Genomic DNA, 24,794 nt, shown 5'->3' with positions numbered 1-24,794 from the left:
CTACAATAAAGTATCACCTCACACCAGTTAGACTGGGCATCATCAGAAAATCTACAAACAACAAATGCTGGAGAGGATGTGGAGAAAAGGGAATCCTCTTGCATTGTTGGTGGGAATGTAAATTGATATAGCCACTATGGAGAACAGTATGGAGATTCCTTAAAAAACTAAAAATAGAATTACCATATGACCCAGCAATCCCACTACCGGGCATGTACCCAGAGAAAACCATAACTCAAAAAGACACATGCGCCCCAATGTTCATTGCAGCACTATTCACAATAGTCAAGACATGGAAACAACCTAAATGTCCATTAACAGATGAATGGATAAAGAAGATGTGGTACATATATACAATGGACTATTACTGAGCCACAGCTACTGAGCCCATGCGCCACAACTCCTGAAGCCTGCACGCCTAGAGCCCGTGCTCTGCAACAAGAGAAGCCACAACAATGAGAAGCCCGTGCACCACAATAAAGAGTAGCCCCTGCTCACCACAACTCGAGAAAGGCTGTGTGCAGCAATGAAGACCCAACACAGCCAAAAATAAATAAATAAATAAATAAATAAAGTTATCTGATGATTATTAGATTTTTTAAAAATAAAAATCAAACCATATTATTATCAAGGGCAAGTACTTGAGCTTTGTAAAATTTTCTAGACTGTTGCATAATATCAGAAGATTTACTGGTAGTATTTTCTCTTTGTATATAAATTACTATTTCATGATTATCAATGCTTTTGATATTTAGCCTAGTTAATAATTGCATTTATGGTAATAGAATTACTAGAACAAATTTATCATAGTTTTGATGATATCATTTCAGTTTGACATAGATTTCTTTTGTATTTTAAAATAGGATATTGACTGGGTACAGACAGAGAAGCATGTTTTTGAACAGGCATCTAATCACCCTTTTCTTGTTGGGCTGCATTCTTGCTTCCAGACAGAAAGCAGGTAAGATAGAAAGATAATGGAATGATACCTGGGTTTTACACATTTTGGTGTATTACACAATAAGAACCCTTTCTGCAGTAATTCCTAAAGTGGAAGTCACATGGAGACAGACACAACAGTATTATGCTTGTAATTTCCTGCTACTCATACTCCAACCAGTGATATCAATTTGACATTGAATCAGCATTAGGAAATTACCTGCTTTGGGCAAAAAAAAAAAAAAAAAAAAAGAATAGCCAGGGCTTCCCTGGTGATGCAGTGGTTGAGAGTCTGCCTGCCGATGCATGGGACACGGGTTCGTGCCCCGGTCCGGGAAGATCCCACATGCCGCGGAGCAGCTGGGCCCGTGAGCCATGGCCGCTGAGCCTGTGCTCCGCAATGGGAGAGGCCACAACGGTGAGAGGCCTGCGTACCACAAAAAAAAAAAAAAAAAAAAATAGCCAGGTCATAATTATGGCAGTTGAAATCCAACCTTTTAAATATCACCAAGATTCTAGTTTTAGAACTTAAATGTTCCTAGAGTTTAATTAGGGGGATAGATTCTAACTTCTTTTGCCTTAAGTGACGGTTGAAAATGACTTACACATTGCACATTCTAAAATTGGGGTGGGAGTGAGAGCTCTGGATTGCAAATGGTACTATTGGCTGGGCCACAAAGTTCATTCAGGTTTTTCGTTACGATCTTATGGAAAAACCCAAACGAACTTTTTGGCCAACCCAATACTTTAGAATAGAAGTAGCAGGTTACAAATTATCTTTCTGATTTACTTTCTTGTATCTTCTGTGATTAAACAGCTTTCTACTCCAGTCACCCTTTGTTTCCACCAAATTCCTGTAATTTTTGTTAAGGGTGAATCATGTAGAATGCTCTCTATGCTGTGACTGGTCTCTATAGTTTTAAAATGCAAAGTTACACCACCTTATTTTGGATCTTGGTTTCATGTGTTCTCTCCTGTTTTTTAGATTGTTCTTTGTCATAGAGTATGTTAATGGAGGAGATCTAATGTTTCATATGCAGCGACAAAGAAAACTTCCTGAAGAACATGCCAGGTAAGTTTTTTGTTTATTGTTTGCTTGTGTTGAAGTTTGGTGGGAGGAGCTGTGGGACTTTTTATATGCCAGTGGTTGAAAACAGTAGATAAATCATTTAATTTGATACGAGCTAATTCTTTATAAGTCATGTAAAGGCTAAGCTAAAAGTTAAATTATATTATAATGTGATATATATTACATATATAATATAATTTTAAGCAATTGAGAAGTACAATGTTAAAACAGAAACCTTTAGTCTACGAAACTCAATTATTTTCAAATATTTTATCTATTCAGTATCAGCCACTAAGATAATTAATGAATTTATAAACACTTCTTAATCTTATCAAGTTTGCAGTGATCACTGACAGTTTTTCATTAGAGGATTATTATTCATATATACTTGAGAGTAATAAAACAATTCCTCTTAACCTATTATGTAATCGACTGTTCTTCCATAATTATAATTTCTGAATTGTTCTGCCTTTGGCTTCCCCCACTCTGATCCCATACATGTTGATTAATAAAAGAAAAGAGTATTAAATATCATTTATTTGTTTAGTGCCCTTAATTTGATATTCTTATACAGGATTGTAAGTTGTTGGAGGACTTAGGTGGGGAAGGATCATGGCCTTGGATAAGAAGTTTAATCCATGAGTGCCATGTTTTGTTTTGTTTTTTACTCATAATTAGCAGTAATTCTACCCTTTTGCACTTCACAAGAGTAATGCCAAAATGAAGCATGTGAGTTTGTATGTGTATGTAACAAAGGCTAGAGATTTATTTTAAAAAATAACTTATTTAGTGGACATCTTGCTATTCATTGATATTTCTTGTCAAAAAGAGATAATAGCTTTCAATTTTATAAGAAGGTATAAAGTGTATTAATTGTTCTCGGGGCCAAACTGCTGCTGTTGTTGTTTAATTTACTGTATGTTCATTATTTATTTAGGCTTTAGCAAATGGTCACCCTTCATGGCAAAGCCACAGATGATATTTTGAATTGTGAATATAGCCGGTATTTGTTCCTTGTTTGTTCTGCTGGACTTGGGGAAAATAGTCTTATTTTTATTGTATTAAAGTGCCCGTTCTGGTTTTATATCATCTTTGCTTTTCTAAGAACCAGAGTATAGGATAAGAGCTCAAGTTCCCTATTCTTAGAATTAAGTAGCTGGAAGGTGTGTATTATGTACCTCCAAACATGATCATGATAACATTCACCAAAGCAGCCAGAAACCAGCTAGGGTGTTTCATTTTCATTATTCAGGTCAAAAATTCTGCTTACCGCCAATGAGTTGGTGGCAGTTTTGAAAAGTTCTTTCTGTTGTAAAATAATTTCTTTTAATTCCTTTTCTAGAATTTTGGTATGGATTTTATGGTTTGAGTGGTCAACTTTTGGTATTCTTTCTATTTTAGACTAATCAGTGGTTCTTAGCATTTCGGGAGGTCACTGATCCCTTAGAGAAGTGATGAAAGCTATGGAAACTCTGTAGAAGGTGTCTGTGTACATACAACTTGGCGTCCAGTTGTAGGAGTGTGGACTCTCTGAAGTCCATCCAAGGGCCCAGATTAAGAATCCCTGCTTGAGACTTTCAAATTAAACCTTATGAATAGTATAGGTTTAATTTAGACTGGAACTTTATAATTGTGTTTAGGGCTCAGCTATCTTAAAGTGGCACTTCAATTTGTGTTTTGGTATTGTTCCTAAAAACATTGAGAGAAAAAAATCTTTTGACACGATTTTGATGTTCTGGTTTGCAGATGGGAGTAGAGTTTAAATACCTTTCTGTAGGCACTTACCACAATTTAAAAATTTGAATCAAATGAATAATTTTTCGTTTTATTTTAGATTTTACTCTGCAGAAATCAGTCTAGCATTAAATTATCTTCATGAACGGGGGATAATTTATAGAGATTTGAAATTGGACAACGTGTTGCTGGACTCTGAAGGACACATTAAACTCACTGACTATGGCATGTGTAAGGTGAGGGGAAATTTCTAGTTGTTCAGAAGATCTCAGCAGCTCAGGAAATTGTTTCAGTCAAATAACTCTGTATTTAATGATGGGGAAATAAGTGCTACTTTGTGCTAGAATTCCAAAAAGTATCCTAAACAACGACAAATGTACTGATTTCCTAGCCATTTACAAAATTCCATCTTTTCTGTGAGTGTTATATATGCTATTAGAGTCAAGTTCTTTTTATTGTCTGTAATTTTTTGTCTTCAAAGTTGTGACACTATTGAAGAAAATTTGGAGGTAAAAACTGTCTACAAACCCACAACTTTAAAACAACTGCTTGCATATCACCTTCCAGTTTTTGCCATTTAATTGTGACTCTTAATGATGCACTCAAGATTTTCTTAGGAAATCTAACATTTTTTATATATTTAAATTTAAATATCTGACATAAAATTCAGTAAAGCAAAACAAGAATTTTAGTTACTCTCAGGACATGTCCTTTATTTCTTGCTGTTTTATTCTTTTTGTAACAGTGTTTCATTTACGGGTCCAATCTTTTTCCAGGAAATGTGTAGGGGGCTACTCTCCTTGTCAAAATAGCTGGGACCGAATTATCTTCAGACAGTGAATTTGGCAACAAGCATGTGAATGTGTTAATTGCCTTTCCCCATTCACCTGAGGGAAGTGCCTCCAGAGACTGGTTCTTTTTTTTTTTTTTTTTTTTTTTTTGCGGTACGCGGGCCTCTCACTGTTGTGGCCTCTCCCGTCACTGTTGTGGCTTCTCCCGTCATGGAGCACAGGCTCCGGACGCACAGGCTCAGCGGCCATGGCTCACGGGCCCAGCCACTCTGCAGCATGCGGGATCTTCCGGGACCGGGGCATGAACCCGCGTCCCCTGCATCAGCAGGCGGACTCCCAACCCCTGCGCCACCAGGGAAGCCCCCTGGTTCTTTTTATTCAAAGAAATTTGGGCATCCTGTTTTGCCTGGAAGATATTATTAGAGAAAAATCACTTGATCTTTTTGTTACTCTTAATGAAAAATAATAGTGGTTTGTTATATATTCCCATTCTTTCCAGAGGTCCTCAATCAAGTTAATCACGATCTTTGATAAATCTGAGAGGTTTTATTCAGTAGTTCTTTAAATTGGTTGTCTTGCTTACCTCCTTTTCTGCCTCCTTCTCCAGGAGCTATTTGGTGTTATTAGTAGCAAATGACACCAGGATTGGAACTTGTGTTCAGAGACTTAACCAACAGTACTTTGTCTCTTTTCCAACTAACATATTTACGCCCGATGTTAAACCTTATGGGAAATAAATCCCCTGGAAATTTGAATGTTCTTATCTTATGACTTAACATCAGTATTTAAACTTACCTAATGTCTGACCTTGGGCATATATTGGATAAATTTCTTTTCCTTATAATTATTCTTTGGTAAATCTAAATCATTTAAAAATTTTTTCATAATTTCTCCAGAAATACTTTCTTTAGTTTAATTAATTTAATTTCTTTAGTTTCTCACTAGATACTTTTATATAAAGAATGCAGGGACTTCCCTGGTGGTCCAGCGGTTAAGACTCCACTCTCCCAGTGGAGGGCATCCGGGTTTGATCCCTGTTCAGGGAACTAGATCCCGCATGCCACAACTAAAGATCACGTACTCGGCAATGAAGATCCTGCGTCGCCTAAATAAATAAATATTTTTTTAAAAAAGGGGGGGATTTCCCTGGCATTCCAGTGGTTAAGACTTCGCTTTCCAATGCAGGGGGTGCAGGTTTGATCCCTGATCGGGGAGCTAAGATCCCACATGCCTTGTGGCCAAAATACCAAAACATAAAACAGAAGCAATATTGTAACAAATTCAATAAAGACTTTAAAAAATGTATTAAAAAAGTTTAAAAAGAGTGCAGAGAATAGTGATGACTGGAGGCATATGAAAACTGCAGTTAACATCTTCAGAGTTATGTTTGGAATATTTTATGAACATTGATTTTTTTAATTGACTGAAAAACCAGCTATTTTGTGAATTGATGTGCCTTTAACTATTTTTTATCAGCAGGGTGTGTTATAATAATATCTATGTTATGCTGTAAATAATTTAGCTGATGGGCCTATGTTCAGATATCCAGTCAAAAGGTGAATGATTTAGTATAGTTCTTTTACAAGTTAACAGACTGCATCCCTTGCCTCTGAGTCTTACCCTGAAAGTGCATGTCACTCACCATAAGACTGTATGTCAAGCCATTGCCCATTATACAAAACAACTTAAATCACATTCCTATTTCTTGTACAGGCATACCTCGTTTTACTGTGCTTCACAGATAATTGCGTTTTCTACAAGTTGATGTTTTGTGGCAACCCTGTGTTGTCAGATGATGGTTAGCATTTTTTTTTAAATATTTATTTATTTATTATTTATTTATTTTTGGCTGCATTGGATCTTAGTTGCAGCACACAAAATCTTTTGCTGCAGCACGCAGGCTTCTCTCTAGTTGTGGCGCATGGGCTCCAGAGCATGCGGGCTCAGTAGTTGCAGCGTGCAGGCTTAGTTGCCCTGCAGCATGTGGGATCTTAGTTCCCCGACCAGGGATCGAACCCGCATCCCCTGCGTTGGAAGGCAGATTCTTAACTACTGGACCACCAGGGGAAGTCCTTGTTAGCACTTTTTAGCAATAAAGTTTTTTTTTTAACTTTTATTGAAATATAGTTGATTTACAATGTTGTGTTTAAAGTATTTTTTATTTAAGGTATTCACTTTGTTTTTTAGACATAATGCTTTTGCACACTTAATAGATTACAGTGTAGTGTAAACGTAATTTTTATATGCACTGGGAAACCAAAAATATTCACGTGACTCAATTTATTGTGATGTCATAAATGGGGGTCTGAAAGCAAACTGCAGTATCTCCATGTATGCCTGTATACAAAAATAACATATATATCCCTGTTAGAGATCTTTAAAAAATCCTTGGAGTCACAACATATATTACTAAGTATTTCTTCTAGATGTTTGTGTTAGTGTTATATATAATAGTGTAAAATTTGAAGACAAATACATACATCACGCCCAGAATATCTCTGTAGGAACACATAAGAACCTCATGACAGTGGTTGTCCCTAGGGAGCTGGAACTGGATGCGTCAGGGACAAGAATGGGAGGAAGGCTTGATTTTTAGTGTATATCTTCCCCCCCAACCTTTTTTGTTTGGAATTTTGTGCCATGTAATTTAACAATAGGGAAATGGTTAGATTCTAGGTACATATGTTGAGTTGGATTTGTAGTTATTAATAATAGGAAGTCTGTAATTACGTGGGAAATTACATACCTATAAAGTAAAAAAAAGCAGATGCTTAATTGTATATTTAATATTATTCAGCTTGTATTTAGACTATCTCTTTATTATTTTTAGTTTTAATTGAGGTATGATTGATTTATAGTATTATGTAAGTTTCAGATGTACAACATAGTGATTTACGTTTTTTAAAGATTGTAGTCCATTTATAGTTATTATAAAATTGGACTATATTCCCTGTGCTGTACAATATACCCTTGTAGCTTATTTATTTTATACATAGTAGTTTGTGCCTCAATCTCCTACCTCTATTTTGTGCCTTCCTTCTCCCTCTCCCTCTCCCCACTGGTAGCCACTAGTTTATTCTCTATATCTGTGAGTCTGTTTTTGTTGTTGTTACTATATTCATTTGTTTGTTTTATTTTTTAAATTCCACATATAAGTGATAGCATACAGTATTTGTCTTTCTCTGTCTGACTTATTTCAATAGCATAATAACCCTCCAAGTCTATATATGTTGTTGTTAATGGCAAAATCTCATTCGTTTTTGTGGCTGAGTAGTATTCCAGTAGTATTTTGTCAGTGGTTTCCTTTGCTGTGCAAAAACTTTTAAGTTTAATTAGGTCCCATTTGTTTATTTTGGCTTTTGTTTCCTTTGCCTTAGAAGATAGATCAAAAAATATATATATTGGTACAGTATATGTCAAAGAGTATTCTGCCTATGTTTTCTTTTAGGAGTTTTGTGGTTTCTGGTCTTATATTTAGGTCTTCAATCCATTTTGAGTTTATTTTTGTATATGGTGTGCGAAAATATTCTAATTTCATTCTTTTACATGTGGATGTCCTGTTTTTCCAGCACCACTAATTGAAGAGACTGTCTTTTCTCCATTGTATACTTTTGCTTCCTTTGTCATAGACCAATTAATGACAAGCGAATGGGCTTATTTATGGACTCTGTATTTCTGTTCCATTGACCTATGTGTCTGTTTTTGTGCCAGTACCACACTGTTTTCATTACTGTAGCTTTGTAGTATAGTCTGAAGTCAGAGAGCTTGATTCCTCCAACTCTTTTTCTCAAGATTGTTTTGGCTCTTTCTTATTTGCCTGTGGCCCAAGAATGATCTGAATGATATTAGTCCTTTGAAATATATTGAGGTTTCTTTTATGCCTTAGTATTTGGTCAGTATCCCAAAAGTACTTTAAAAAGGGTATATAATCTATTTTGCATTCAAGGAGTCTCTCCTTCCTTTTCTGTTTCTCCACACATACACATAGATACATATGTATTCTATATGTATGTAAACTATACATATTTTTAACTCTAGCTTTTGTCCAAATCTTTCTCTGCTTACTAATTTTTTTGTTGGTATGACCTTCCATTTTTTTATATAGATGTGTTAAAATTACCTGTCTTGATTGGGGATTGTACTATCAGTCCAGGCTGCTATAACAAGGTACTACAGATTAGGTGGCTTAAGCAACAAACACTTATTTCTCATGGTTCTGGAGTCTGGGAAGTCCAAGATGAAGGTGCTGGCAGATTTGGTGTCTGAAGGCACCCCTCCTGGTTTGCAGAAGAGTAAAGGCATTCTTCGTGGTTTGCAGATGGCTGTCTTCCCATTGTATCCTCAAATGGTGGGGAGAGAGAAAAGGGCTAGCTCTCTTTCTCTTCTTATAAGAACATGAATCCCATCATGGGGCTCAAACCTCATGATCTAATTACCTCCCCAAAGGCCCCCCCTCCTAATGCTATCACATTAGGGCTTCAGCATAAGAATATTAGGGGCACGTAAACATTCAGACAATAGCAGGGATTGTGAAATGCTCTTAATAATTTTGTCCATTTTTACTAGTTGTATTTTGAGGCTGTGTTGTTAGCTACATACAAGTTTGTTTTAACTTCTTGGTGATTTTTCCATTTGTTATTTTGTAGTTTCTCTATTTATACATATTAGTGTGTTTTACCTTAATTTCCTCCATCCTGTAGCTATTAAAATACAAAACCAAAAAACGTGTGCCTTAGGAGAAATGACCAGAAGGGAAACATCATAATGCCAGCAGTGGTTGTGTTAGGAGGTGGGATTTAAAGAGCTTCTTTTCTTCATAAAATATGATTCCTTTTACTCATGTAATTTAAGTTTTTCTGTTACAATTTTACTTGAGTATAAATTATTTTAAGTGCAATTTTTATCTTAATTGAACTGACTCTTTACCTACATCTAGTGAGGACAGGTTTTTTTTAAGGTATTTAGTAAAAACCCATGATTTTAATAATAAAGGCAACTGTGCTAGTGATATTTTATTTAAGCTCAATATATTATTACCTATAGATGCTGACCTTATGTGATAGATGAAATAAAAGAGGTGAATTTAAAACAGATTTTGCATCTTATTATTTTTTTCTTTTTTTTTTTTAATACAAGGAAGGATTACGGCCAGGAGATACAACCAGCACTTTCTGTGGTACTCCTAATTACATTGCTCCTGAAATTTTAAGAGGAGAAGATTATGGTAATAAATTGGTGGTATTTTGGCTGTGTGCTAGAAGGGTGGTTAAATGTGGTACCAATTGCATTATAGTACACTGTAGTATTTCAATACTGAGCTTATTAACATAAACTTTCTTGATCTTCTTAAAACCTACATAAAACCCCCAAATTCTGAAATCAGAGACGGTGGGACCTTGGCAGTATTTGGGGGTGCAAATTTAAATAATATTTTATTAGTAGCAAGCACTTAAGAGTACTAGGCACTATTCTAAGCAGTTTGCATATGTTAACTAAGTTGATCCTCTTAATAATCCTATGAGGTAAGCACTGTTAATTCACATTTTACAAACAAGGAAACTGATATACAGAAAGGTTAAATAACTTGCCCAAGGTCATGTAGCTAGAAAGTGGCAGAGTTGGGATTTAATCAGCCATGTGACTCCAGAGTCATAAACCTCTGGAAGATTGTTCAGATTTCCTGGAGTATTTCCCCCAGGAATCTGAAAGATGGAGGAAAGATTGTCTGCTTTTCAGGAACCAGAGGATATGTTTATCTCAAGAAAACATTTGACCCTTTGGATTCTGGCCCTTTGATTCCAGCAGTTGTAAAGGAGGATGGGTATTTATGATAGCTGCTCATAATCCAGTTCCAAAGTCCTTCAGGGATCTTTAGTCAGCTAGCAGAAGATCACGTTTCAGATCAAGGAAGGTTATTCTCAAATACAATTTCATTATATCCTCAAAACAAAATATTAGATACAGGCTATGAGTTTGAAATTACAGGCATATTTGGGAAGCAAAACTTATGTTCCATTTTCCATATTTTATTTTTAAAGTTATCTTTTAGGTACCTCCCCTTTTTGATAAGTGAAATATTCCTAAAATCCTCGATGCCTACCATGATAGTTGTAATGCATTTCAAGTTTACTTTTTCATTATGTTTATTTTTTTATTATGTAATAAAATGAATCTCAAATTACTGACTTTTTAGAATGCAGAATGGATAATTTGTTGCTTTAAAATTTCTTTTTGAAGGTTTCAGCGTCGACTGGTGGGCTCTTGGAGTACTAATGTTTGAGATGATGGCAGGAAGGTCTCCATTTGATATTGTTGGGAGCTCGGATAACCCTGATCAAAACACAGAGGATTATCTTTTTCAAGGTAACTTGCAGTGTTTTACAGAGATTCACTGTGAATAATCTATTCTAGAGCATGAATGAGGATGGCTCAAGTTATTACTTTGAGTAAGAAAGAGGAAAATAATGTGGACAATATAGTCCTTAACACGTGAGGCTTTGAGTTTGTTTTCGTTGTTGTTGTTTTCATCTATCCTTCCTACCTCTTAGTCTGTTCACATTTGCCAGTTACCTTCTCATACTCAAAAACATAACAAAGAGTTTCCTTCAGATTGTACGTGACAGAGATTGGAGGAAAGAATTGTGTAGCTGGAGAGGACAGTCTTTTCACCTGGACCACGAGGCTGAATGCATAAGTCCAACAGCAATATGGGGAAAAAGCAGAGTACCAAGAAGATAAGAGGGATCAAAAGGTGAAGAAAAAAGCCGCACAATTGGAAATACAAAGAATTGAACAGAACGGAAACAAGCAGACAAGCACAAGGACCCCTCCCCTACCAACACACAGTCCAAAGAAGTGCGAAGACTGCCATAAAATTCTACATTTCATAATTAAGGCCATCACAGGAAATGAATGGATATTTCATGTAATAGGAAATACAGCTGGCTGTGGAATATATGGAAAGACGTTCAACCTCACTACTAATTAGGGGTGTGCACATTAAAACATTAATGAGCTGCCATTTTATACCTACACATTTGGCAAAAACTTTAAAGTCTGATAATACTAGTGCTGGTGAGGATATGAAGCAACTGGAACTCTGGTGGCAGGAGTGAAAATGGACACAACAGCTTTGGAGAATAATTTGGCAACGTCTAATAAAGTTGAATATAGTAATGTGCCACACATTTTACAGATACTAACTCATTTAAACCTCATAACACCCCAATGAATCAAGTATTATTTTTATTCCAATTTTATAGATGAGGAAACTAAGGTAAGGTAGTCAAAGAATAAAACATATGCATATAATAATAAAAACTGTTCAGAGTAGATAGAGGCTGTCTCTGAGAAGGAAGGAGAGGAATGGGATTGGGAAAGTACACAAGATGCCTAGGTAGTGTATGTAATGTCTTTGGTTTTTTCTGCTAGAATGCCTTAAATACCTCATAATAAAACTATAAAGATTAAAGCCCTGTAAAAGTTAAATATAATGCCGTAAATTTTATCTTTCTAGTTATTTTGGAAAAACAAATTCGCATACCACGTTCTTTGTCTGTAAAAGCTGCAAGTGTCCTGAAGAGCTTCCTCAACAAGGTATAAATTGTGTATAAAATCTTTAGTGATTTATCTCTATACAAATGATGAAGCTGGTGAGGAGAGGTTCAGGCAACGTAAAATTCCAAAACATCAGAGTATGTAATTTTTCAGTTAGATCTGGAACTTGTCTCTTCAGCAAAGAGTAGGTTGACAGAATTAGATCCCGAGATGAGGTGTTCTTTCCATTTTGCCAATATAATTTATCCCCGGCTTTATATTACATATGGTGTTTTTAATGTAAGTGAAAAATACCATGTACTCAGGGAAAAATTGCATCTCTGGGGATAGCCTCAATTGTACTTTCAGCTCTGTTTTTCAGTTTTCTTTAGATAATTATTCATAGAATGTCTTAACTTATTGAGCACTTAGTGCAGTAGTGTTCCCTACAAATTCTCATATCACAACCCTATAATTAGATAATATTCAGAAGAAATGAAATGCTATCATTGGCGCTTTAAAAAATCTGAACATCTGAAAATTCTGTTGTTTGTTGCAGTTGGTAGGCTAGAAGAGTTTTAGGATCTATCTAAGATTATGATTCTGAACTATCTTTACTCATAACCCTTCTAACACCAAATGTGTAGGTTTTTTCCACACCAACCAATTTTCCAATTCTTACGTTAAAATCTTATTTTAAATAAATGGTAGGTTAGAAAGTAGGCTGATGTGCATTTATTTGTTTGTTTGTTTGTTTATTTATTTAAAGAGCCCTCTCTCTAACACCAATCTACTTCTTTTTTTTTAAATAAATTTTATTTATTTTTTAATTTTTGGCTGTGTGGGCTTTCCCTGGTTGCAGCGAACGGGGGCTACTCTTTGTTGCAGTGTGTGGGCTTCTCATTGCAGTGGCTTCTCTTGTTGCAGAGCACAGGCTCTAGGTGTGCAGGCTTCAGTAGTTGTGGCACGCGGGCTCAGTAGTTGTGGCACACGGGCTCTAGAGCGCGGGCTCAGTAGTTGTGGCACACGGGCTTAGTTGCTCTGCGGCATGTGGAATCTTCCCGGACCAGGGCTTAAACCACTGTCCCCTGCATTGGCAGGCGGATTCGTAACCACTGCGCCACCAGGGAATCCCTGCATTTATTTTCTAAGATAAATAGATAAGATAATGATGAATTTTAATAAAATAAGAAATTCAAGCTTGTTTTAAATGAGTATTTTATGTGAGGAAAGATTTAAACTGGAAACCTAAGCTTTAACACAGTGAAAAGTGAAGGTGAGAAGTGTCAGTATGCAAAACAAAATGCCTTTTACTGCAAAGAAAAATGGGAACATGTTCTCATTCATGATAATTTTATAAGTTGCAGTCCCCTTCTCAGTCCAGTGATTCAGATAATGGTTGTATCGTTGCGCTATACACAGATTATGGTTGTTGTAATTGGGCATAGGACTTTTAAATTGAGCTAAAAAACAAACTTGTAAAATTTGGGGGGTTGTATATTTTGACTATCGCTCTAACCCATGTCAAAGAAAGAGCTGGATGCTGCCTAGCTGATTCTGCTGCTCTTTTTCCTCCCATTTTTCTTTAGCAAGGTGTGGCGACATCTCTCCACTTGAATTACAAGGATAGCTGGAGAGAGAGCCATGAGGAAATCTTACTTGTCACAAGCTTCAGATACTCATTTGAGTATCTAGTGTTGCACTTTCTAGAAAAGAAAGGTAGACCATTCTGAGTTCACACATAAAGGTATCATATAATAGACACAAAACACAGGTCACAAAGATGATTTATTCTAAAGCAGGATATTCACCCAGTTCTTGAAACATTTCTTTCCACCATAGGACCCAAAGGAACGATTGGGTTGTCATCCTCAAACAGGATTTGCTGATATTCAGGGACACCCATTCTTCCGAAATGTTGATTGGGATATGGTATGTAAATTGTGGACTGTTTTATATATTAGGTTTCATTATTTTCTTGGGCCAAAATTTATTAACTTAAAAGAATATTGAAAAACTAGTATATCACAGCTTAAATAATTTAAAACCACTCTCTTCAGTGCTTTTAAAAAAGCTTTTGAAACAGTAAAAGTTTAGAACATTAATTTAATGGAGCAGGTTGTAATATTATTGAGGCCTGCATCAATGTTCAGATTTGCAAATTATTTCCATCATTGTGAATATTGTAGAACAATGCCTAGGGACTCATTTTAATAAGACTGGGAAATATCTGAAGACAGAGGAGAAATGTAGAGGTGGAATATTTCTAAGAATGCAGGCTTGAGCTGTCATCCACTATGTCTTTTCTAGATGGAGCAAAAGCAGGTGGTACCTCCCTTTAAACCAAATATTTCTGGGGAATTTGGTTTGGACAACTTTGATTCTCAGTTTACTAATGAACCTGTCCAACTCACTCCAGATGATGAGTAAGTAATTCTATAGACTGAAATATTTTTAAAGTTCTTTGAAAGTCCCATTTTTAATGGCTACACAGTGTTTCATTATCCAATTATGCTGGGTTTTTTTTTTGTTTTTTTTTTTTTTTTGCAATACGTGGGCCTCTCACTGTTGTGGCCTCTCCCGTTGCGGAGCACAGGCTCCGGACTCGCAGGCTCAGGGGCCATGGCTCACGGGCCCAGCCACTCCGCGGCATGTGGGATCTTCCCAGACCGGGGCATGAACCTGTGTCCCCTGCATCGGCAGGCAGACCCTCAACCACTGTGCCACCAGGGAAGCCTCTATGCTGTATTTTATCTAACATTCAGTTATGGGATGTTTGAATTATACAATTATCAAAACAGTAATTGTCATTTTCTTCTTTGCTTTATGTGTATTGTCTCTAATTCTCACAACAACCTTGTAAACCTAGTGGTCATCATCTTTGTTCTACAGATGAGGAAACCAAGGCTCAGAGAGGTTAAGCAAAGTTATGCAGCTGTGAGGTGGCAGAGCCAGGATTCAAACCCAAGTCTGACTAAGGCCTGTGCTCTTTCCACTCCACTGCACCGTTTCCCATTTTGATAATGACCATCTTTGTCTGAGTTCCTGAGTATTACCTTAAGATAGATTCCTAGACAGGGAATTATGTCAGAGGGTGCGAAATTTTTAAAGCTCTTGATATGTATTGCCAAATTACTTTTTAAAAAGATTACATCAACATATCAAGTCCAGGCAGCAGTGATCTGACATACTTTTTGTGTTTATGTTGTATCTTTTAAAGTTTAGAATAACTTGGGGATATTTGACCCTTCACCTGTCATTACAGATTCATTCTCTCATCTCATAAAGCCCTTTCGGCTTGGCAGTCATTTTACTTTTACATCTTTTTAGTTCTTGTCACGTTCCTCACTGCAGCTGTTCTAAACTATCTCTACATTTTAGAAGCCTTCAGTCCTACCCCTGCCTTCATCACTCTAAATGGATTAACCTTGCCTTGACTTGACTGCCAGGATTAGACCTCTCTGCTGTGAGCTTACTCCCTTTCCAGCTGTCACCAGACCACCTTGCATCTCAGAATTGCTCTCTAACTCTTCCCAAACTTTTGCTTCTTCCCAGTTCTTGGAAGGCAAGGGGTACTCTCCCCTTTTCCTCCAGGGTTCATTTTTGTCAGTTACCTCCACTACTCTACCTTCCTTTACTTCTCTTTACCAGCTTCTTTCCCTCTACTTATAAACATGTTCAAATATCCTAATTTTTTCCACTTCTTTTCTGCTTTTTTTTTTTTTTTTTTTTTTTTGCGGTACACGGGCCTCTCACTGTTGTGGCCTCTCCCGTTGCGGAGCACAGGCTCCAGACGCGCAGGCTCAGAGGCCGTGGCTCACGGGCCCAGCCGCTCCGCGGCACGTGGGATCTTCCCGGACTGGGGCACGAACCCGTGTCCCCTGCATCGGCAGGCGGACTCAACCACTGTGCCACCAGGGAAGCCCTCCACTTCTTTGAACCACCACATTTTTTTCTCATTTTCCTTTCATCTTTGAGCTTTTTCAAAAATAGTTAATAGATGCTTATGGTAAAAGCAAAATAAGTAAGCACAATCTCTATTAAATTCCTTCAGAGTAGTCAACATTGATTATCTTACACTTTCTTGCTGCCTACACTTTAACCTCTTACAATTTAACCTGCTTTTTCACCTGTTGAAGGTTGAATTGACTTCTTAATTTCTAAATTTTAAAGCATTTTTTTAGTTTTTTAAATTTTTATTTATTTATTTATTTATTTTTGGCTGTGTTGGGTCTTCGTTTCTGTGCGAGGGCTTTCTCTAGTTGTGGCAAGCGGGGGCCACTCTTCATCGCGGTGCGCGGGCCTCTCACTGTCGCGGCCTCTCTTGTTGCGGAGCACAGGGTCCAGACACGCAGGCTCAGTAGTTGTGGCTCACAGGCTTAGTTGCTCTGCGGCATGTGGGATCTTCCCAGACCAGGGCCCGAACCCGTGTCCCTGCATTGGCAGGCGGATTCTCAACCACTGCGCCACCACAGAAGCCCTAAAGCATTTTTTGATCTGCCCCCATCTCCTCTGATGTCAGTAAAGCGTCTGGCACTCATGGCCTGCTTTAGTTGGCACTGCCTACCCTCTTTCTGCGTCATCTCTTTAACCACTTGTCATCTTATTTTCCCTGTCCCCTTGAGATTAGGATCCTCCATGGTTCTGTTCATGACTGCCTTCTCTTTGCTATATGCAGTTTGTACCTTGGAGATTTCAGCCACCCCCGTAGCATGGATACCAGCTATTAAATGACTCCCAGCTAAATTGGCAAACAATTCTTGAGCAAAAGGCACTATGCTAAGTACTGCACATTCAAAGATGATCAAGACATAGGCCAGTCTCTCAGAAAGCTTACTGGCTACTAGAGGAGGGAGAGGTGTACCCAAATCATTATTTCTTGCAGCATTGTGTATTAGAAAGAGCACTGGATTTAACCAAAAGATAGGAATTTGAATCCCGACACCACCTCTTACCAGCTGGGTACCCTGGGTGTGAATTGCATAACTTCTCTGAGCCTGTGTCTTCTCGTATTGCCTACCTCCCAAGATGCTGTGAAGAGTAAATGAGCGGTGGTTTCTAAAGCTCCTAGCCCCTGCCCTGATATCTCTCCTGAGCTGCATTTCCCTCTACTAGTTTAAACATCTCTTCTAGTTTGTCAGATATGCACCTCAAACATATGAAGTCTAAATTGTTCTCACTCGGGTCCTTGTTTTTATTTACCCTTTTCTGCTTGTTGTACCACCGTGCAGTCCTGCATTTGGATTCAAGTGCTGAGTCAGTGGTTGTTGACTCTAACTTTTCCTTACCAAACTATATAATACCTTCAGCAGCCAAGTCCTTGTCTCTTTTTGCTTTACTTCATCACTTGTGTCGTTTCCATTCCCACTGCCATAAGCCCAGCTCAGCTCTCTCAGATCATACGTAGAATATCATGCCATCCTAACTGACTCCTTCTTTACTTTGCAGCCTATTCGGTACACTCAGGAAGTACCACTCCAGTTCTTTAACTCCTTTCATCAGAAACCTTCAGTAACTGCTACATTGCCTAGCAGAAAAAGTCTATCCCCTTGGTTAGTAACTAAGGCCTCCCACCATCTACTTCAGCCTGACTTTCTAGCCATATCTCTCACTATACTCTAACACAAACACTGTGTTCTCATCAGGCTCAGTTACTCACCATTCCCTGATAGCATGCTGTTAACACTTCCTCTCTATTCCTCCTTCCTTTTCACCTATTGAAATCTTCCCCATCTTTCAGAGCTACCTCGGATGTAACCAGACCTTTGATGGATCAAGGTGGACCTACGTAGTGTAAACATCACTGGCGTCTTTGAGCTAGCCATTACCTTCCTTCCAACGTCCTCTGCCACTTAACACCCTTCTATTCCTGTGCTCTAACTCTAATAATTAAACTACTGGCATTCCCCAGACCTAACATAATCTTTCATAATTCCATTCAGTAAGTGTTTGTGGAATGATGCTGCCTTTCTTGATTTCTCCAAGTAGAAGTCACCTTTTTCTTTAGAACTGTGGTTAGAGTACAACTTAGCTTGTCGTGTAGGAAACTTAGCAGGTACTGCTCTCTGTTATGTGAAGTACCTATCTTCCTTCTCTTCTTGAAGGAAGAGACTCAGTCTGTGTGTAACGTGGTGCTCTGCAGTATGGTACGAACATTTTTTTTTTCTTTTAAACATAATTCCTCCGTCATTTTATTTATTTATTTTTGCTGTGTTGGGTCTTCGTTTCTGTGCGAGGGCTTTCTCTAGTTGCGGCAGGCGGGGGCCACTGTTCATCGCGGTGCGTGGGCCTCTCACTATCGCGGCCTCTCTCGTTGCGGAGCACAGGCTCCAGACACGCAGGCTCAGTAATTGTGGCTCACGGGCCCAGCCGCTCTGCGGCATGTGGGATCCTCCCAGACCAGGGCTAGAACCCGTGTCCCCTGCCTTGGCAGGCAGACTCTCAACCACTGCGCCACCAGGGAAGCCCCGGTATGAACATTTAAGTAGTAAAATATTTGATGGAAATACTCTTGTGAATTAAACTAGGAGCCCAGTGTAGCAGAATGCCAGCCTCTCTGCTCCCTGTGACCCACTGTCTCCCTGTGGTGACCCTTCCTCACTCCAGGTCTTTCAGTGTTCTTCTTCCTGTTGTCTTTTCATTTTGGTTAACTTCTTCTGGGCCTTCTCTTCACCATCTTCCATCTGGCTGTTGGGGTGACTACTAAATTGCATACTAATACAGACATGGATGTTAAATTATGAATGTCGTTCAGGTCAAAAGTTAAGATTACCCAGGATTATGACAATTTGTACCTTTGTTTATTCCCATTCTTCAGTTTTGGACTACTTTTTGGTTCTAAACTTGCTCGTGGGATTATTAGTCTTTTTTGATTTTCAACATTCCTGATTCTTCTAGAAAATGTTTTGGGGTTAATCTAAAAACTTGTAGATTTTCCCCCCATATCTTATATAAATTAGCCTTATTTTTAATTTTTTAATCTTATTTTTCCATTTAAGTAAAAAATCAAAGAAATCTTGATGATGAAAATTATTTTTCTTTCAACAGTGACATTGTGAGGAAGATCGATCAGTCTGAATTTGAAGGTTTTGAGTACATTAATCCTCTTTTGATGTCTGCAGAAGAATGTGTCTGATCCTCCTTTCTCAACTATGCATTTTGCTTGTGTTGCCATTTAGTGCATGGATAAACTTGTTACCAGCCTGGATACAAAGAACCATTTTATATTTTTCACCTGCAAAAAAAGCACTCAGTATATTCTATTGTTGGCTGTAAGAGTCAATTATTACATCTAAGTTTAACTGTGGAAAAAAAATGAAACTAGTTTGCAGACAATCATGTCAAAATTTAGTTACACTGGTAATCCAGCAACCTACTGATGAATAACAAAGTTGTCTATTTTGTTTAAAGGAAGTACTGACTAAAAAGAGTATCTGTTGCATTAAGGCACATGGTGGGATTACATCATAAGCCTCCCCTGATTTTTGTCATACTCATGAAGTCATTTAAGTGTTTAATTTTGGAATAAAAGAGTAACGCAAAATACAACTTGTATTACCTACTACTTTCTGAGTTCTGTGTGTTTAAAAACTCAGCTGTAAATTTTATCATTGCCTTAGCAAATTAAATTATTGATTTTTAAGGCAACAATTATAAATTGGTAATAAGAGATGTTGCTTGCTTAGAATGAGGGAATACAGATTCTCCTTGAGGAAGGAAATAGGCACATTTTATTAAGAATCAGATTCCAAATCATTAGCTGTTTTTGAAAAACTGATTCAAGTGATTTCTTTAGTATGTTAAGGGGTTAGTGTCTGAGCTTGTCCCTGTAGTGGGAACTTTAACTGGAGTGTTAATAAATGTAGTTCAAAGAACCCAGGATGCAGTTAAATGGAACACTTCTCAGTATATAAAAAGGAAAAAATAGAAACTTAAAATAGATACAGAAAAGTGCAATGGTAATATTTATTTCTTATTGGACAGTAAATCTCACAGTCGCTTTTTGTGATTTGACTTAAATAATAAGGAAGCACTCACTTGCTACCAAATGTAAAAGCATTCCATTATCCAGTGGACACAGAATGTATACTATTTTTTCCTTATAATTCAGTATACAGGAAAATAATTTATCTTCCAAATAGTGTCTGAACCATGCTTGTTTCTTCCCCAAACCACATTATCCATACTTTCGGATCCTGTTTGTGGAGTCTTCAATGAAACTCAAGAAAAAATAATAAAGTAAACATGAATAAATTTTCAGGATATGCACGTACACTCACACTCATCACAGTTCCAGCTCCTTAAGTGAGTTTTTGTTAAGTAGGTAACACATGTAATCAGAGTAGAATACATTTCAGGGGCAGAGTTCTTCAGATTATTTTTTATTAATATTAGTGTTTAACAATTTATTATTTAAAGTGATGCCAATGATAGCATCCTTCTGTTGTTTATTTTTAATTTTTTTTTATGAAAAGAGACTTAAAAAATAACCATGATCATTTAAATTACTTATAATTGTCCAGTCTTAGTAAAATGTAACTTTTAGGAAAGCTATCTAGTCTTAAATTTAGAATGATTTAAAATATGTAGGCGTTTAATAAATCATCTCTTTTTTGGGGGCACGGGGATGCTGCATTTCATTTGAAATGTAATTTTTCCAAAGTTTCTGGCCATGTACTCTCTTTTCTTTGAATAGCTATGTCTGAAAGCAATGAAAACCTCCAAGGAAATGTTTATATAATTTACATGTTTATTTAAGAGGTATGTATGTTTCTCTTAAGACCTGAAACTTGTTTTAAAACAAAAAGAATATTCACTTCAAATCATAAATTTATAGAAATTTTTGACATATCAGAAATATGTTTATCATCTTGCTTTTAAGTGGTACTGTTTCCCTTAGGGCATTCGTTCTCAAGTTTTAGAATGTGGAATAATCACGTAGTAAGTGTGTTTAATATGCACATTACTGGGCCTGCCTTAGAATTCTGTTGGGTCTTTGGACCTCATTTTGAGAAACATTTTTTTGAGTTTTTCTTTTAGTTTGTCCTTAGTTACATATTAGAGAGAGTATTCATGATAAAACATTTTGAGAAGGGGTGGACAGTTACTATCTTATCTACAGTTTTAAATAAGTTTTGAGTAAATGACTTCTTCAAGTTAGATATCTTCTAAAAAACAATCCATCAGTTTTCTATCAATGTTACAAATGATGAAACATTTTTCTGTGATGAAGTTTTAACCATTATTCAGGGTGGCCTTTTTTTAAAATATTTTTTTAAAAAAAACTAATAAGATTTACTGTGTATATTTTATACAGAATTAAATTACAAATATGTTTTAACTTGTATTCTGATTTTTGTAGTCCTTATGTGCCATGCCAATTCTTTTTGTATTACATAGAAGTTGTTTCAAATTGCTCACCAGGGGACTAAGGCAGTTGACAGAATGGTTGGAATTTTGGTGTTCTAAGAAAAAATTTATTTTGTATAAGCATGTATGTGGTCAGATCACTCTATGTGTATGCAGCCTGAAATGCATATCAGGTATTATGCTTGTTTAGTACCTGTACATTTACTTTTAAAATTTTGTTTTGTTTTGATTTTTGTCATGTAGAATACTGCCTTGGTATAATGTGATCTGTATTTGTGTACCTTTTTTTTTTACTTTCAAATCTTTAAATAAAATGTTTAATACTCATCAAGATTGGAACATGTTTAATATGTAGCATACCAGAGTTTTGTAAAAGAACAAAGGCATATCAAAATTTGTTCAAGAAGAAAAATGAAAATTTTAGAGTTTGGAATTTTGCTGTACTTAAAGCAGCATTGGTAGTTCTGATGCCATATTGTAGACATCTACTCATAAAATACTGTTCAGTATATTTTTAAACTCACCCCTCTATATCTCTTATGTTGGAAAACAAATTAGTAAAAAATCAGCTGAAGAGAGAGCATTTTAACTAGTTTTAAAACTGAACCAAATTTAAACAGATTGAGAACAGCATGTTCTACAGTGATGTATTCTAGAGTTCCAGAACTTCTTTCTTAATTGTAGCTAGTGTCCATATATAAACAGGCATGAGCCTGGTATCCCACACTTACAAACCTCTTTACCATTACTTAAGCCTTTCCTTTCCTTTCCAAGGCGAACGAAATCTTAAGTGCTTTTACTTTTTTCTTAATTGACTTGTTGGAGAGCTAGAGCCTGTATATTAAAACCACCAAAGACTGATCTCCTGTGTCTTCTCTATTATTTTATCCTAATATCCCCTGTACCAAATCATAAATTTGGTTGTTTTCTTTGTGTTAATAAAATCCCGAAACAGAATCCAAAGAGGAGTTTGAAGCTTTAGGGAAATTTTGCATTCAATAGGGCAACCAGTTTCTCCCTGAGAGAGAAAGTCAATCTCCAATCTTTAAAATCCAACAGGTTGGTTTCTGGATAACACCCAACAGCAAGTCATTTGGTATATATGATGGTCTCCCTTCATGGATTTACCCTCCTCTCCACTAGAACTTAAGGAATCAGTTAAGACCCAGATAGTCTGAGTAGTTTGTATCCAAAGTTTATTGTCCCAGAATGTTCATGGTGCTAAATAAGCCTAATAAAAAGAGAATCTCTGCCCTTGATATTCAAGATAGAGAACAGACATACTCAGAAAGATGATTGTCTCCACAGGAAATAGTCCAGTGATAAGAGCCAAATAAATGCAGAAAAATATACATTATGTGGTCATGTTAGGTTACAGGTTTACCAGTGAAACTTGTATGAATTTTACTTGATATTCATATATAATTGATCCATGCTATACTTTTTTTAGATTTATGGTAGATTGCAAAAAGCTTTAAGAATTCATATATACATAATAAAATCTTAGATATTTCTATATACACACACACATACACAATATATACTATACTAGATATACTATATATAAGATTAATATATAAGATTGTTTTTGGCTTTTCTGCTCAGAAATATGAATTGGAATTTACATGGACATGGGAGAGAAAATTATCAGATGCTCCTGCTTAGATTAGATTTTGTAAAGTTCATCTCTAAAATTTATAATTAAGAGGAGCCCAGCTCAGAATTTGAGAGTGATTTTTGGCTTGAAATGTGGCAGTGCAGTTCACCTTTATGCAGCAATTTGTGCCTTACTGGCATTAACACTATTTTTACTCCAATTACTGTTTTTAACATTTTTACTGAAGAAAATGGAATTACAATTCTTCTAAGGATTAAGTGGCTGTTTCGTGTGATCTTTTACAGGCTATCTGAAAGTTCAACTCCATGCCAGATGTGTTCACTAGACTTGAGAGAGCTTTACCTCAAGTTTTTATTGACAGTTAACAGGTCAGAAGCAAATTCTCATTGTGTAAGAAAGGACCCTTTGCGGGTAGAGGCAGGGCTCTTTCACCAGGAAAATTTTGTTCAAGCAAAATTTTTTTCTAAGGTAAATTTCTAAGTAAAATTTTCTAGAAGTAGTGCCACGTAACCAGATTTAAACCTTCCATGTTGTAAACTGTCTACAACGTGGGTGGTTATACTTAGTGACTTTTTACGTTATTCATAGTATATTTAGGGGAAAATATCATGTAAAGATAGTTAAGTACAGAAACCTAGTTCTAACTCACATTTTATGGTCTTACCAGAAAAATTTTTTTCAAGTAAAATTTTTTTCTAAGGTAAATTTCTAAGTAAAATTTTTTTCTAAGGTAAATTTCTAAGTAAAATTTTTTTCTAGGCACTCTTGATTTTTATTTAAAAGTTAGATTTTTAAATTTAAAGATCATGAAAGTGTGTGCACTTGTGCATCATTTGAAAGTTTACTCAATTTGAAACTATTTTAATGAAGAAATCTGAATCTATGTTAATGAGGATACTTTGCTACATTATTATTCCCTTCTTTAAGTTTAAATTTTTATTATATACGTTTATTGAAGGCTATGTAATGTGTCTAGTACTATGCTGATCCTACAGGATTTGGAAAAGTTTTATTGTAAGGAATTTTTTTATGATACAAGGAATAAATTCATTCCAGAAAAGTTGGCTTAGGTTTAAAAGAAAAAAAGTCGGTGTGTGTGTTATCCTTTGAGGTAGGGAATATTTCCTATGATTAAAATAAAAATTAACATTCTCCCCCAAGTCGTGAGGTCTGAAAAACGTGGAAATGGGAGATAGCAGCGTATGTGGTTCTGTCTCAGAATGGTGATTCCATCCACTTCATCACCACCAGGGGCCAGTCTATTGCTGTGATGAAGGTCAGACTTACCAGCACTTTCGCCCTCCGGAGAAGGCAGTATATTCTCTACAAGCTGGTTACCAAGAGGTTCCAGGATTTCATCAGTGCTTATCATGTGTGTTTCGAATTTACAGTTATCTGGGAGTCTGGCAAATTGTCATAGAACTGCTTTGTCTTCTTTAACTCTTCAGGGTGTTAGACCTTCCATATTAATTCAAAACAAATTAGGACCTACTATGTGCCGGGCACTGGGGATATATCAAGCAAGAGTCTAGTCATGTCATATTTCATGAAGTCTGGGCAGTCTTCCATCTGTGAAGGATACCTTTAGCTGAAAATAAAACCAGGGCTGATTTTGGTCATTTAAATATAGAAGAATTCAATTAAAACAAAATGCAAGAAATTGCCCACATTCTTTAGTTGTGGAACTTTCTATATCAATTATTGCATGGCATCACAGGTTTAACCCATGAATGTTTGT

General features: G+C 36.5%; 1 protein-coding gene across 2 annotated transcripts in view; it reads left to right on the top strand.

Moving 5' to 3' along the window:
- Positions 1 to 21,769, top strand: part of PRKCI (protein kinase C iota) — an 82,087-nt gene extending 60,318 nt beyond the window's left edge. For both annotated transcript variants that reach the window (XM_082624228.1, XM_082624229.1), the window contains 9 exons: positions 864 to 961; positions 1,925 to 2,011; positions 3,843 to 3,978; positions 9,670 to 9,757; positions 10,771 to 10,896; positions 12,050 to 12,129; positions 13,912 to 14,001; positions 14,380 to 14,495; positions 19,117 to 21,769. In XM_082624228.1, coding sequence (XP_082480354.1) covers positions 864 to 961; positions 1,925 to 2,011; positions 3,843 to 3,978; positions 9,670 to 9,757; positions 10,771 to 10,896; positions 12,050 to 12,129; positions 13,912 to 14,001; positions 14,380 to 14,495; positions 19,117 to 19,204 — 909 coding nt within the window. In that variant the 3' untranslated portion in view covers positions 19,205 to 21,769. The remainder of the gene's footprint in view (positions 1 to 863; positions 962 to 1,924; positions 2,012 to 3,842; positions 3,979 to 9,669; positions 9,758 to 10,770; positions 10,897 to 12,049; positions 12,130 to 13,911; positions 14,002 to 14,379; positions 14,496 to 19,116) is intronic.
- Positions 21,770 to 24,794: the final 3,025 nt, after the last annotated feature.

Source organism: Mesoplodon mirus (genome assembly GCF_964341445.2).
Source record: "Mesoplodon mirus genome assembly, chromosome: 6".
NCBI classification, from domain to species: Eukaryota; Metazoa; Chordata; class Mammalia; order Artiodactyla; family Ziphiidae; genus Mesoplodon; species Mesoplodon mirus.
This window is presented reverse-complemented; position numbering and strand designations above follow the sequence as displayed.